At 44.7% G+C, this 12279-nt stretch overlaps 1 protein-coding gene across 1 annotated transcript in view; it reads left to right on the forward strand.

Annotated features, from left to right (window-relative positions):
• Nucleotides 1-10955, forward strand: part of LOC125027616 (serine/threonine-protein kinase Nek3-like) — an 18360-nt gene extending 7405 nt beyond the window's left edge. The window contains exons 4-7 of the mRNA XM_047616738.1: nt 1543-1674; nt 3760-3907; nt 9503-9646; nt 10826-10955. Coding sequence (XP_047472694.1) covers nt 1543-1674; nt 3760-3907; nt 9503-9646; nt 10826-10955 — 554 coding nt within the window. The remainder of the gene's footprint in view (nt 1-1542; nt 1675-3759; nt 3908-9502; nt 9647-10825) is intronic.
• Nucleotides 10956-12279: the final 1324 nt, after the last annotated feature.

A 12279-nucleotide genomic window follows, 5' to 3' on the forward strand; every position in this document is an offset into this window, starting at 1 on the left:
TATGTATATATATATATATATATATATATGTATATATATGTGTATATATATGTGTATATATGTGTATATATATGTATATATTTATATGTATATGTATATATTAATATATGTATATATATGTAAATATATATGTATATATATGTATATTTATATATGTGTATATATATATGTATATGTATATATATATATATATGTATATGTAAATATATATGTATGTATATGTATATATATATATGTATATATATGTATGTGTGTATATATATATATATGTATATGTACATATATATGTATATATATATGTATATGTACATATATATGTATATATATGTATATGTACATATATATGTATATATATGTATATGTATATATATATATATATGTATATGTACATATATATGTATATATATGTATATGTACATATATATGTATATATATGTATATGTACATATATATGTAAATATATGTATATGTACATATATATGTATATATATGTATATGTACATATATGTATATATATGTATATGTACATATATATGTATATATATGTATATGTACATATATATGTATATATATGTATATGTACATATATATGTATATATATGTATATGTACATATATATGTATATATATGTATATGTACATATATATGTATATATATGTATATGTACATATATATGTATATATATGTATATGTACATATATATGTATATATATGTATATGTACATATATATGTATATATATGTATATGTACATATATATGTATATATATGTATATGTACATATATATGTATATATATGTATATGTACATATATATGTATATATATGTATATGTACATATATATGTATATATATGTATATGTATATATATGTATATATATGTATATGTATATATATATGTATGTATATATATATATATGTATGTATATATATATGTATGTATATATATATGTATGTATATATATATGTATGTATATATATATGTATGTATATATATGTATGTATATATATATATGTATGTATATATATATATGTATGTATATATATATATGTTTGTATATGTATATATATATGTGTATATATATATGTATGTATATGTGTATATATATATATGTATGTATATGTGTATATATATGTATGTATATGTATATATATATATATATATATATATATATGTATGTATATATATGTATGTATATATATATGTATGTATATATATGTATGTATATATATATGTATGTATATATATGTATGTATATATATATGTATGTATATATATGTATATGTATATATATGTATATATATATATGTATGTATATGTATGTATATATATGTATATGTATATGTATGTATATATATGTATATGTATATATATGTGTATATATATGTATGTATATGTATATATGTATGTATATATATATATATATATATATATGTATGTATATGTATGTATATATATGTATGTATATATATATGTATGTATATATATGTATGTATATATGTATATATGTATATATACTTCCCTCCTTCCCTCCCTCCCACAGGAGACTTGTCCGTGCGGGTGAAGGAGGCGCGCAAGAAGGGAATTTACATCACCGAGGAATCCATCTTGCACTGGTTCGTTCAAGTGATCTTCGCCGTTCAGTATCTGCACAGGAACAACATCCTACATCGAGGTATTTTTTTTTTTTTTTTTTTTTTTTTTTTTTTTTTTTTTTTGGGGGGGGGGGGGTCATTTCTTCTTCTTTTTTCTTGTTTTCTTTTACTCTTATTGTCTCACGCTACTATTTTGTTTCATTCCTCTTTCGTTTCCTCTTCTCTCCTTTCCTTCTTAGTCTTGTTAGTACTTTCCATTTTATTTTTCCCTTTGGTTATAATTATTCAACTTGAAAGGGATACAAAATATAAACCATAAAAGCGAAAGGAATAAAAAAAAAATTCATATGCTGTGAGGCTTCGTAGGTGACCCGTGTGTGACTGTTTATTTACATAGAACAGACACTCCCCTGTGTACCTGGAAAATCCCCTCGCCGTCCACTGAGACAATGGCCACTACCAGTCCTTGGAAACTGACGGCAGAGATGGTGTTATTCATGAGGAAAATATCGATAGCGCCCCGGAGAGAATGGAGAAAAAAACAAAGAAGGAGTTACCTGCTTCTATGAAAAATACCCCTCCTTGACACCTTCACTTTAAGACGGACACGACGCTTTGCGCACACGGTGACAAATATCACTGGATATCCCAGGCCTTAAAAATGGATCCGTAAGACAAGACGAAAGGATCGCTAGAGATAAATTTCGAAAGAACAACGTTTATGTAAGGTGCAAAAAGGAAAACAATCTTGTCCTCTTAACAATAGTCGGTGCAGGTGAAGAAGTGCTTGAAATAGTGTACGATGTCCCAAAGGAAATCGGAGTAGAGGAAAGCGACAGCGTGCAACGAACGTGACATATTTTCTAGATGGATGAAAGAGTGGAATAATGACTCCGAAGGTCATGCGAGTGGAAGGCAATCCCCAAAACCATCCAAATGGTCGAAGGCATAGCACCCTTCACGTCCCGTCTTCAAATATCTGAACCTACTTGCTTCAACTTCTCATTATGGGGACATAAGGCACGTGCATGTCCACGAAACTACGTTCTCCCCAAACAAGCTGTGAATGCGCAGGGTGCAGTTTATAGACTCACTGCATTTAATTAAGAAAACATGGTAGCTAGAAATTTCTAGGGTATACAAGTGTCATTATACTGGATATCCCCTTATATAAGAATATCAACCTACGACAAGGTTGCTCAGTTAACCAAAATAGCATTTTCCCATGGAGAACCATACTATACAGTACCATTATCTCTAAAAAAAAAAAAAAAAAAAAAAAAAAAAAAAACGTGCTGTCCTGTCTTCGAGCTTCAGGGTCGGGTATAGACCACTGAAGAGCTGAAGAAAAACGGACATGGTGCCATCTGACAGCACTGCAAGGACAGCGGATATAAGCAAACCCTATAAAGTCTATAGGTTACACCAACCAGTCTACGCATAGCATATCAGTACACACTACAGTAAATATGTGATGCAGTTTGAGAGGCAAAACCATTTCGCATCACCACGGCAAACTGTGCGCCCAGATCACATAATCTTACCCTTACCTATTACTAACTTTTTTGCACAAAAACTGCTTCAAATCAGAACGCACCGCCCAGAGAATAGCACTTATGGATTATATATAAACTTGTTGTAGACATCGGTCTTGTTTTTAATATAATTAATGACATAAAAGTTTCCTTTTACCGATTAGATATGTGGATAATACAGGTGCAATAACACAGTCCTTCAGGCATGTAGAACTAATGTTAAACTGATAGCTCTCTACATAGTCAGCCAATTTTGATAGGTTCTTCGGCAACTTACCAATCTTCTCCCTGTCTCCCCCAATTCCCGATTCCTTCCATCTCTCCTTTCTCCCCACCCTCATGCCCCCACTTCCATCCTCTCCTCACCCCCACCTTTCCCCCTCACTCCCCACCCTTCCCCCCTCCCTCTCCTCCCCCACACCCCACCCTTCACCCCTCCCCTCCCCGCACCCCCACCCTTCACCACTCCCCTCTCCTCACTCCCCACCCATCCCCCCTCCCCTCACTCCCCTCCCCTCCCCCCGCTCCCCCTCCTTCCCCCCTCCCCTCCCCTCCTCCCACTCCCCCTCCTTCCCCCCACCCCTCCACTCACTCCCCACCCTTCCCCCCCTCCCCTCCCCCCTCAAAAAGACCTGAAGACGCAGAACATATTCCTGACGAAGACGAACCTGGTGAAAGTCGGGGATTTCGGCATCGCCCGCTTCCTCAGGGACAAACAGGACCTCGCTACAACGGCCATCGGAACCCCTTATTATCTCTCTCCGGAGATCTGTCAGAGGTGAGGCTGTTTGTTAGAGGAGGGGGGGGAGGGAGGGGGGAGGGAAAGAGGGAGGGTGGGGGAGAGAAGCTTACTCAAAATTGACGTTTTTTCGATTTCAATGATGATTTTGACAATTATTAGGGTAAAAATAATGATAATAATCATAGTAAGAGTGAGGGAGGGAAGGAAGTAGGGTGGTGGTGGTTTGGTTTGCGAAGTTCTAGTTTCGCCCGGGCCTTCTAGATATGGCCCGGCCTGTGTCAGCTTTTTACGGCTATCTCATTGAGTTGTCTGACACTCGGTGCTTACCGTGGCGGCGGGATTGCCAGCAAGCGCTCCTGCCGCCATGGTGTAAGCATTTCGCATAGCCTCTTTACCAGCACGGCGGCTGTTGTGGGCGGTCCATGTCTCAGGAATTGTGTATGGTCACAATTTTCTAGGTAGTGGACTAGTGTGGCGTTCGGCTCGCCGCAGTGCTTGCAGCACCATTCATCGCGTTCGATTGTTGGGATAATCTGCCATGCACAGTGGTAACTTAGGCGCATTCTGTGAAGAATGACTTCGGTACCTCTGTTGCTTACTTCAGAGAGTGCCAGTGGTTCATAGCCTGTGGCGTCTGAGTACCAGCTGGCCGAGGGGGAGGTTCTCGTTTCCTCTCTGTGGAGTTGCCGTAGGAAGGTACGACCGACCAAGGCACACTTCTCCATAAGTAATTTTCGGCTCGGTTTTATCGTCATGGGATTTGGGGGCATACCCCTGCCAGCGACGGCTAGTCTGTCAGGAAGCTCGTTCCCTCTGATGCCGATGTGGCTTGGGACCCAGTTGATGATAATTCTTCTACCCTGAACAAGAATTCTCTGTGCCATTGTGAGAATCGTGGTCAGTAGGTAGATGTTGTCTGTGGGTGAGCTGTGCTGAAGACAGTCAATGGCTGCCCTGGAGTCTGTGTGTATGACCACGTGTCCTTCCCTTAGGGACGCGTGGCCTAGGGCTCCCATGATTGCAACTGCCTCTGCCTGTAGCGAGGAGGCGTTGTCTGTTACCCTCATGGATCGAGTGGCATCCCTAGCTGCAAAGCCGGCGCCTGCAGTGTGGCTCAAGGGATCGACCGATCCATCCGTGTAGTATGTTCTACTACCCGGAGGAGTGATGGCTGCAATGACCCTGTGGGCTTCTGCCTTTAGGCTAGGCATGGGGTATAGGCTCTTTTTCATTGACAGGCTCAATATGTTGAACTCTATCAGGCTTAGTGCCCACGGCGGGGCTTCGGCAAAGTCGGGGTGGGGGGAGTCCATGCCCTTAGCAAGAAGCTGTTCTTTGAGCTGATGGCGTATCAACACCCTGGCTGTATGAGACAGCCAGGAGTTGTTTGCAACGAGCTCGTTGTCTTGTTCGAGGCATCTGACTAATTTTTGTCTTAGGCTTGTGTTCCTGGGAGCCTGGATGACCTTTGACAGGAATTGTGTTGCCATTAGATCGATTCGTGAGTCCAGGGGGAGAAGGTTTGCCTCCATCAGGAGGTTGAGGACTGTCGTCCACCTCGGGGCACCCAGAATGATCCTGGCAGCTTCATTTTGGACTGTTTCTAATTTGTCTGTGTGCTTTTTCTTTGCAGCAATTAGAGCGACTGAGGCATAGTCCACAATGGGCCGGACAGCATGTACATAGAATGATCTTAGTACTTTGTGTCTGGCCCCTATGCGTCTCCCAGTCATTGCTCTCATGACGGACAGTCTTGCTTTGGTTCGGTCAACTAGGTACTGGACCTCCTTATGGAAGGAGAGGGTCCGGTCTATCCTTACCCCAAGGTATAGGTAGTCCTTGACCCATTCTAATTCCACTCCCTGGATTTTCAGTCTTGTGCCTCGAACTCTCTGTCTCAGAGCCATGGCTTTGGATTTGGCAGCAGAGATCTTTAGTCCTGTCCTACAACACTCCTCTGACACGAGGTCCAGACAACGCTGGGGTTTATTCTGGCTGCGTGGTCCAGTGGAGGTGATAGCGAGATCGTCTGCATATGAGATGATCTGGCACCCCACTGGGAGGTTTATGTTGAGGATGCAGGACATTAAAGTGTTGAATAGGGCTGGACTGAGAACCCCACCCTGTGGCGTTCCATTTTCGAGCGGCATGTGCTGCGATAGGTGACCCTGGAATTTGACATTGGCAGTCCTGTTCCTGAAGTAGTCACCTATCCAAGCCAAGAGCTTTCCTCTGATTCCCTTCTGGATCAGGCTTTCCTGAATGGCAAGCGGACTTGCCAGTTCAAAAGCCTTCTCCAGGTCAAGGAATACCACCACAGCTGGGCCCTTGCTGATTGTGCTTAAGAGCGTGGCTATGCTGTGTGCTGTGCCCATGCCCCTTGTGAACCCGTGGAGGTGTTCGTGCGGGGGTCCCGTTTTCCATTGAAGCCGGTTTAGTACCATCCTCTCAGCCGTCTTGGCCAGGCAGCTGAGCAGAGAGATGGGGCGGTACTTCCCCGGCTCCTTTGGTTTTGGGACGGGAACTATGGTAGCCCTCTTCCAACTCTGGCGTAGAGTGGAAGTTCCCAGGACTTGTTGATGAGTTGCAAGAGTGCACGCTCACCTGCTAGTCCTAGGTGGGAGATAATGGGGTACGAGATCCCATCAGAGCCCGGGGCTGTGTTGGAACTGGTTTTATAGGCTTTCCTTAGTTCCCTCAGGGAAAAAATAACGTCTGAGTTATCAGGTTCGGCTGCCCTTTCTCTGATCTGAGCGTGTCTGTCTGGCTGTAGACGCTCTTGTCTTGCCCTTAGCTCAGCTGGCAGACTGTTGCTGCTCGTTCTCGCAGAGAACTCGTGCGCCAGTCTGTTAGCCTCTGCTTGGGGGTCGTGATGGGTGCACCTCGGGGCTGAGCGGCCGGTAGCTCGCTTGACCCGTTGCCACAGCTCTGAAAGGGTGGTTTGGTGGTCGAAGGACTCACACCATTCCAGCCACTTTTCCTGCCTGACTCTGTTGGCAGTTTCCTTGGCATCCGTGACAGCTTCCCTTAGGAGGGATAAGTTGTCAGGGGTTCTTTGTCTTCGGAATAGTTTTCGGCACATGTTCACCCTGTGGTTGACCTCCCTGATCTCGTCATTGAAGAGGAAGTAGGGAGAGCGGTAGATAGATAGATAGATAGATAGATAGGGCCATCGGGTTCCCCTATTACTTGTCCCCGAAGATCTGCCAGTATTGGGGGTTGGGGAGAGGGAGGGAGATAGATAGATGGATGGATAATTAGTTATATAAATAGAAAGGGTATATAGATAGATACGTATATTGATAGATCGGTATATAGACAGAGGGAGAGGGGGGGAGGCAGATGGATGAATGGACTGTTAGATGGATAGATGGGGGGGGGGGAGGTAGATGGATGGGCAGACGGGTAGGGATGTAGGAAAGGGGGGGGGGGGTAGATGGACGGAGAGACGCGTAGGTAGTTCGATAGACAGATGGATTGATAGATATGTCTCTGTGAGAGTTTTTCCTTTTTTTATTTTTCTTCGTTTTTGGCATTTTTTTGTGGGCGAGGGACAATGTTTTCGATACATTTGATGAACATTTAAGCTGTAGTTGTAGTTTTTATTGTGACGATTATATTTATTACTGTTACTGTTATTTTTGTTTATTTTCATCATCATCATCATCATCATCACCATCATCATCATCACCATCATCATCACCATCATCATCACCATCATCATCACCATCATCATCACCATCATCATCACCATTATCACTAGATATTGTTTTGACATATTTCCGAAAGTCTTGTTCTATGGTATTTGAATGAAGTTAAAACAAACAAACAAATAAATAATGATAAAATAAAATAAAATAAAATGAACTTCGTGTTTCATCATTATTTGTATGACAGGCTTCCATGACAGTTTTGTCACGTTCTGATACTCCTTTATTTTTTACTTTTGGTATGAGACTGTCATGCTCCTGACACGTTTGACACAGTTGATGCAGAATTGTGACACATTCCAGACACTTCTTGAGAATTCCTGAATGAGACTCACCGGAGAAGCTTAAAAAAAAAAAAAAAAAAAAAAAAAAAAAAATCAAAGACGCGTAAAAGGCAGTGTTATTACTCACCCGTTCTCTTTCTCGAAAATCGTTTTATTAATTATATTTAAATCTCTGTGGATAGACTGACGTAAAGCTCGTAAACATATTCAAGTATAACATACATGAAAATGGTTGTATTTATTAGAAATTCACACATTTAAGGCTGCTAGTCCATGTATGCAAAATTAGTATTTTTTTTTATCATTATTTTTTTTTTTTTTTTTTTTTTGTACACTCGCCATATTACTTCAACAGAAAACGGAAGCAAAGAAAACGAAGAACAACAAAAAACAAAAACACGTAGACCCATTCCCGCTAAAATAAATTCAACTAATTATAAATAAAAGAAAGAAAGGAAGAAAAAAAATATATGCACGTTGCTCACATGTGTTCTAGCTGGATTTATTAACATGAATTGTGCGTTTAAGTTTTAAGTTTAAATGGTGCTCTGGCAAAATACACGTTTCAACCTGTTCTGGAAAATTATTACGCGCTTGGCTTAGCGGAATATTCATTGTTATTATCTTTATTATTGTTAGCATTATTATCACTATCATTATCATTATTATGATCTTTATTATCATCATTATCATTATCATAATCTTTATCATCATTATCATTATCATGATCTTTATTATCATCGTTGTCGCATCATTTTCTCTTATTATTGCTAATTATATTGTTATTAATTTCATTATTATATTACTGTACTTGTTATGTTTTTATTAATATCGTCATCATTTGTTATAATTATTATTGTAGTTGTTCTTATGCGTTACTAGTAATAGTAGTAGTATCATCATCATTGCTATTGTTGATATCGTGAAAGTTATCATAATTGAATTAGTCTTTGTTTTTCTAGGAACACTTTTTTATTACAATATTATTTTTTCCACATCTTGCAACATTTCCCCAAGATTTCTCACGCAACAATTTATTTCGTGTCGAGATTTTCCAAGCAACACTTTTCTTTCTTTCTTTCTTTCTTTCTTTTCCTTTCTCTCTCTCTCTCTTTCTCTTTCTCTTTCTCTTTCTCTCTCTCTCTTTCTCTTTCCCTTTCTCTCTCTCTTTCTCTTTCCCTTTCTCTCTCTCTTTCTCTTTCTCTTTCCCTTTCTCTCTCTCTTTCTCTTTCTCTTTTCCTTTCTCTCTCTCTCTCTTTCTCTTTCTCTTTCCCTTTCCCTTTCCCTTTCTCTCTCTCTCTCTCTCTCTCTCTCTCTCTCTCTCTCTCTCTCTCTCTCTCTCTCTCTCTCTCTCTCTCTTTCTCTTTCCCTTTCTCTCTCTCTCTCTCTCTCTCTCTCTCTCTCTCTCTCTCTCTCTTTCTCTTTCCCTTTCTCTCTCTCTCTCTCTCTCTCTCTCTCTCTCTCTCTCTCTCTCTCTCTCTCTCTCTCTCTTTCTTTCTTTTCTCTCTCTCTCTCTCTTTCCCTCTCTCTCTCTCTCTTTTTCTTTTTTCTCCTTCTTTCCCCCCCGTTATCTACATGTAATCGTACATTTTCACCATCCCTCTCTCCCCACCCCCATCCCCCCCCCCCACCCCCAGACGCCCCTACAACCACAAGTCCGACCTGTGGGCGGTGGGCTGCGTCCTGTACGAGCTGTGCGCCCTCAAGCACCCCTTCGACGCGGACACGTTCGAAGATCTCATCCTCAAGATCCTTCGCGGGGTCGTGTTGCCGCTGCCCTCGTGAGTTGGTTTTCTCTCTCTTCTCTCTCTCTATCTCTTTCCTTTTTTTTCTTGTTTTTTCCTCTTTTTTTGTTGTGGTTTTATTTCTTCTTCTTTTGTTTAGGTGGTATTTTTTTTTTTGTTTCTATTGATGTTTTTTGTTTTGCGTCGAGGATATTTGTCTTCAAGTGCTATGCGGGGAATCATGGGCCGTAGCGTCGTTTGTTTGTTTGTTTGCTTTTGTTTTTTTGGGACTGAATTATTTGTGGTACTTTTTATTGTGTCCGTGTTTTCGTTAGTATCGCACAACTGTGAGAAAGTGTAGTGTACTATATCATTGACAAGGCCTCGTAATTACAAAAATTGGAATTGATTTTGGTGTAGATTTTTTGTGTGTCGTTTGATGAATATGAGTAGTTCTTCATGAAGGTATTGTGTACAAAGTTTGCTCGGTTGTGGGTGGTGATAGGGGCCAGGGGAGTGGCAGGAGGGGGTGGAGGATATGTGTCGTTGGATTGGGGAAGTGATGGGGTGTCCTTTTGATGGGGACTTTTGGGGATTGTAAGAAATGAAGGTGTTGCGTGGGTCGGTGGCAGGGGGCCGTCGGCGGGGCGTCGCGGCCGCGACTCGGGCTGGTGTTGCGGGGTGGGGTTGGCGGCGCGGCCGAGAGGGCCTACCCGGGTACTCCTAAGACGCGCGTGCGCCCGGGCGCGCCATGGGACCGCCGAGGAGCCCATCCCACACCACGTGCGCAACTGGGCCAGCGCGCACTGGGTAGTGCCAGGTGCGCCCGTTGGCGTGAGTGTGCCCAATGCACACGCACCGAGGCACCATGCCCCAGCCCACGAGGCCCCGGGAAAATACACGCGGCCCGTGCCGCGGGGGTTCCCTCACTACACGGATCACACTTGTCCGGGCCAACCACGCCCTTAGGCAGGCCCGTCCCGTACCGGGCCCCCCAGTCCTCCTCCGCGCGGCCCTCGGCCACCAGTGTTCCCGCGCCGATGACGAGCATGTCCGCGACCAGGCGCTGCCCCCGTGTGTCCGCGTTGGGGGGGGGGGGCACCGCCCCTCCGTCCCCTTTCACTTTCCCCCTTCCCCCCTCCCCTGGCACGTCCCCTGTCACTCCCCCCGAGCCCCACTTTGCCCCTCCCACTTCCACCTCCACTCCCTCCCACCACCGCCTTCCCCTTCCTGCAGCGCCTACACAAGCTTGGTGCAGGACCTGACCACCGTCATGCTGAGGACCAACCCCGACCGCCGCCCTACAGCTGACGCCCTGCTCATGCTCCCTGCCCTCAAGCCCTACGTCGAGAATTATCTGCCATAGAAGGTATTGGGGAGGAGGATCGGAAAAGGCGAGGGAAGGGAAAGGAGGGTTGGTAGGGGTGGAAGGAGGGTGGATGGTGTGGGATGGAAAGGAGGGCAGGTGGGTGGGAGGGGAGGAAGGAAAGGAGGGTAGGTGGGCGGTGGGGATGGATGGAGGGTGGGGGGGAGGGGAGGTGGGTGGAATGGTGGGAGGGAGGGGTGGATGGGAGGGAGGGAGGGAAGGGTTGGTGGGTGGATGGATGGAGGGCGGGGTAGGTGGTTGGGGTGGGTGGCGATTGAAGAGAAGGGGAGGGATATAAAGGAGGGTGTGGGGGATATGAAAAAGTGAGGATATAATAATTAAAGACATTAGAGGGATTGAAGGATATTGGGGAAGTGAGGGAGGAATTGGCAATTGGGGATATGATGGGTTGTAGATGCAAAGGATTCCTATAGATTCGGAATGGAGATTAGAGGACTTATGAGATTGTTAAGGAGAGGGTTTAGAGGGTGCTGAGATAAGTGGGAGGAGGGATGGGGGATAGAGAGGATGACGGTGCGTTAGTTGGAGGAAGAGGTGGAGTGGGGATTGGGAGATTGGGGATTGGGTCATTGGGGTGATGGCGGGTATTGTGGGGGTGGCGGGGGGTCTGGGGAGAGAGAATGGTGGTGCGGGGCCGGCGCGGGGGCGGGCGGAGGGGGGCGTCGGCGCACGGAGCCGGTGCAGGAGCGGGGTCGGAATCGACGCAGGCGAGGAGGGGAGCGGGTAGGCGCCAACGCCGGCGCCGGCGGCGAATGGTGTGGAACAGGGAGCTGATGGGGAAGAAGACAAGGAAGCGGCCGGCCGTATGGGCAGCACACAACGGCCGAGGCCGGCAGTCGGCGGAAGACACCAGGACGCGGCAGCCGTGGCTGGACGACAAAGGAAGAGGACGACCGTCTGGAGGGCAGAAAACCGGAAGAGGGAGAGCAAGACGTCGGCGGCAGCCCAACGGACGACGGAAGGACGTCGGAGGAAGCACCAGGCCGCGGCCGCAGTCTGCGGCCGACACACGGGCCGAGGAAGACAACAGTATGCGGCAGACAACACAGGGCCGAGGGCAAGCCGTGGGGGAGGACAGCCCACAGGGACGACGGCCGCAGCACATAGGCGGACAGACCCACAGGCAGCGGGCAGCCGTCTCGGATGCGGACAGAAACGGCGGCCGCACGGCCAGTCGGCGGCCGCACAAGGCCGCGGGCCGACGTCAGGCGGCCGACAAAGGACGCGGCTCGAAGTAGGGGCGCCACAGGCACAGCGGACTGCACGGTCGGCGGACCGACCCCGGTCACGCGGCCACCGTCGG

Source organism: Penaeus chinensis, chromosome 7 (assembly GCF_019202785.1).
Source record: "Penaeus chinensis breed Huanghai No. 1 chromosome 7, ASM1920278v2, whole genome shotgun sequence".
NCBI classification, from domain to species: Eukaryota; Metazoa; Arthropoda; class Malacostraca; order Decapoda; family Penaeidae; genus Penaeus; species Penaeus chinensis.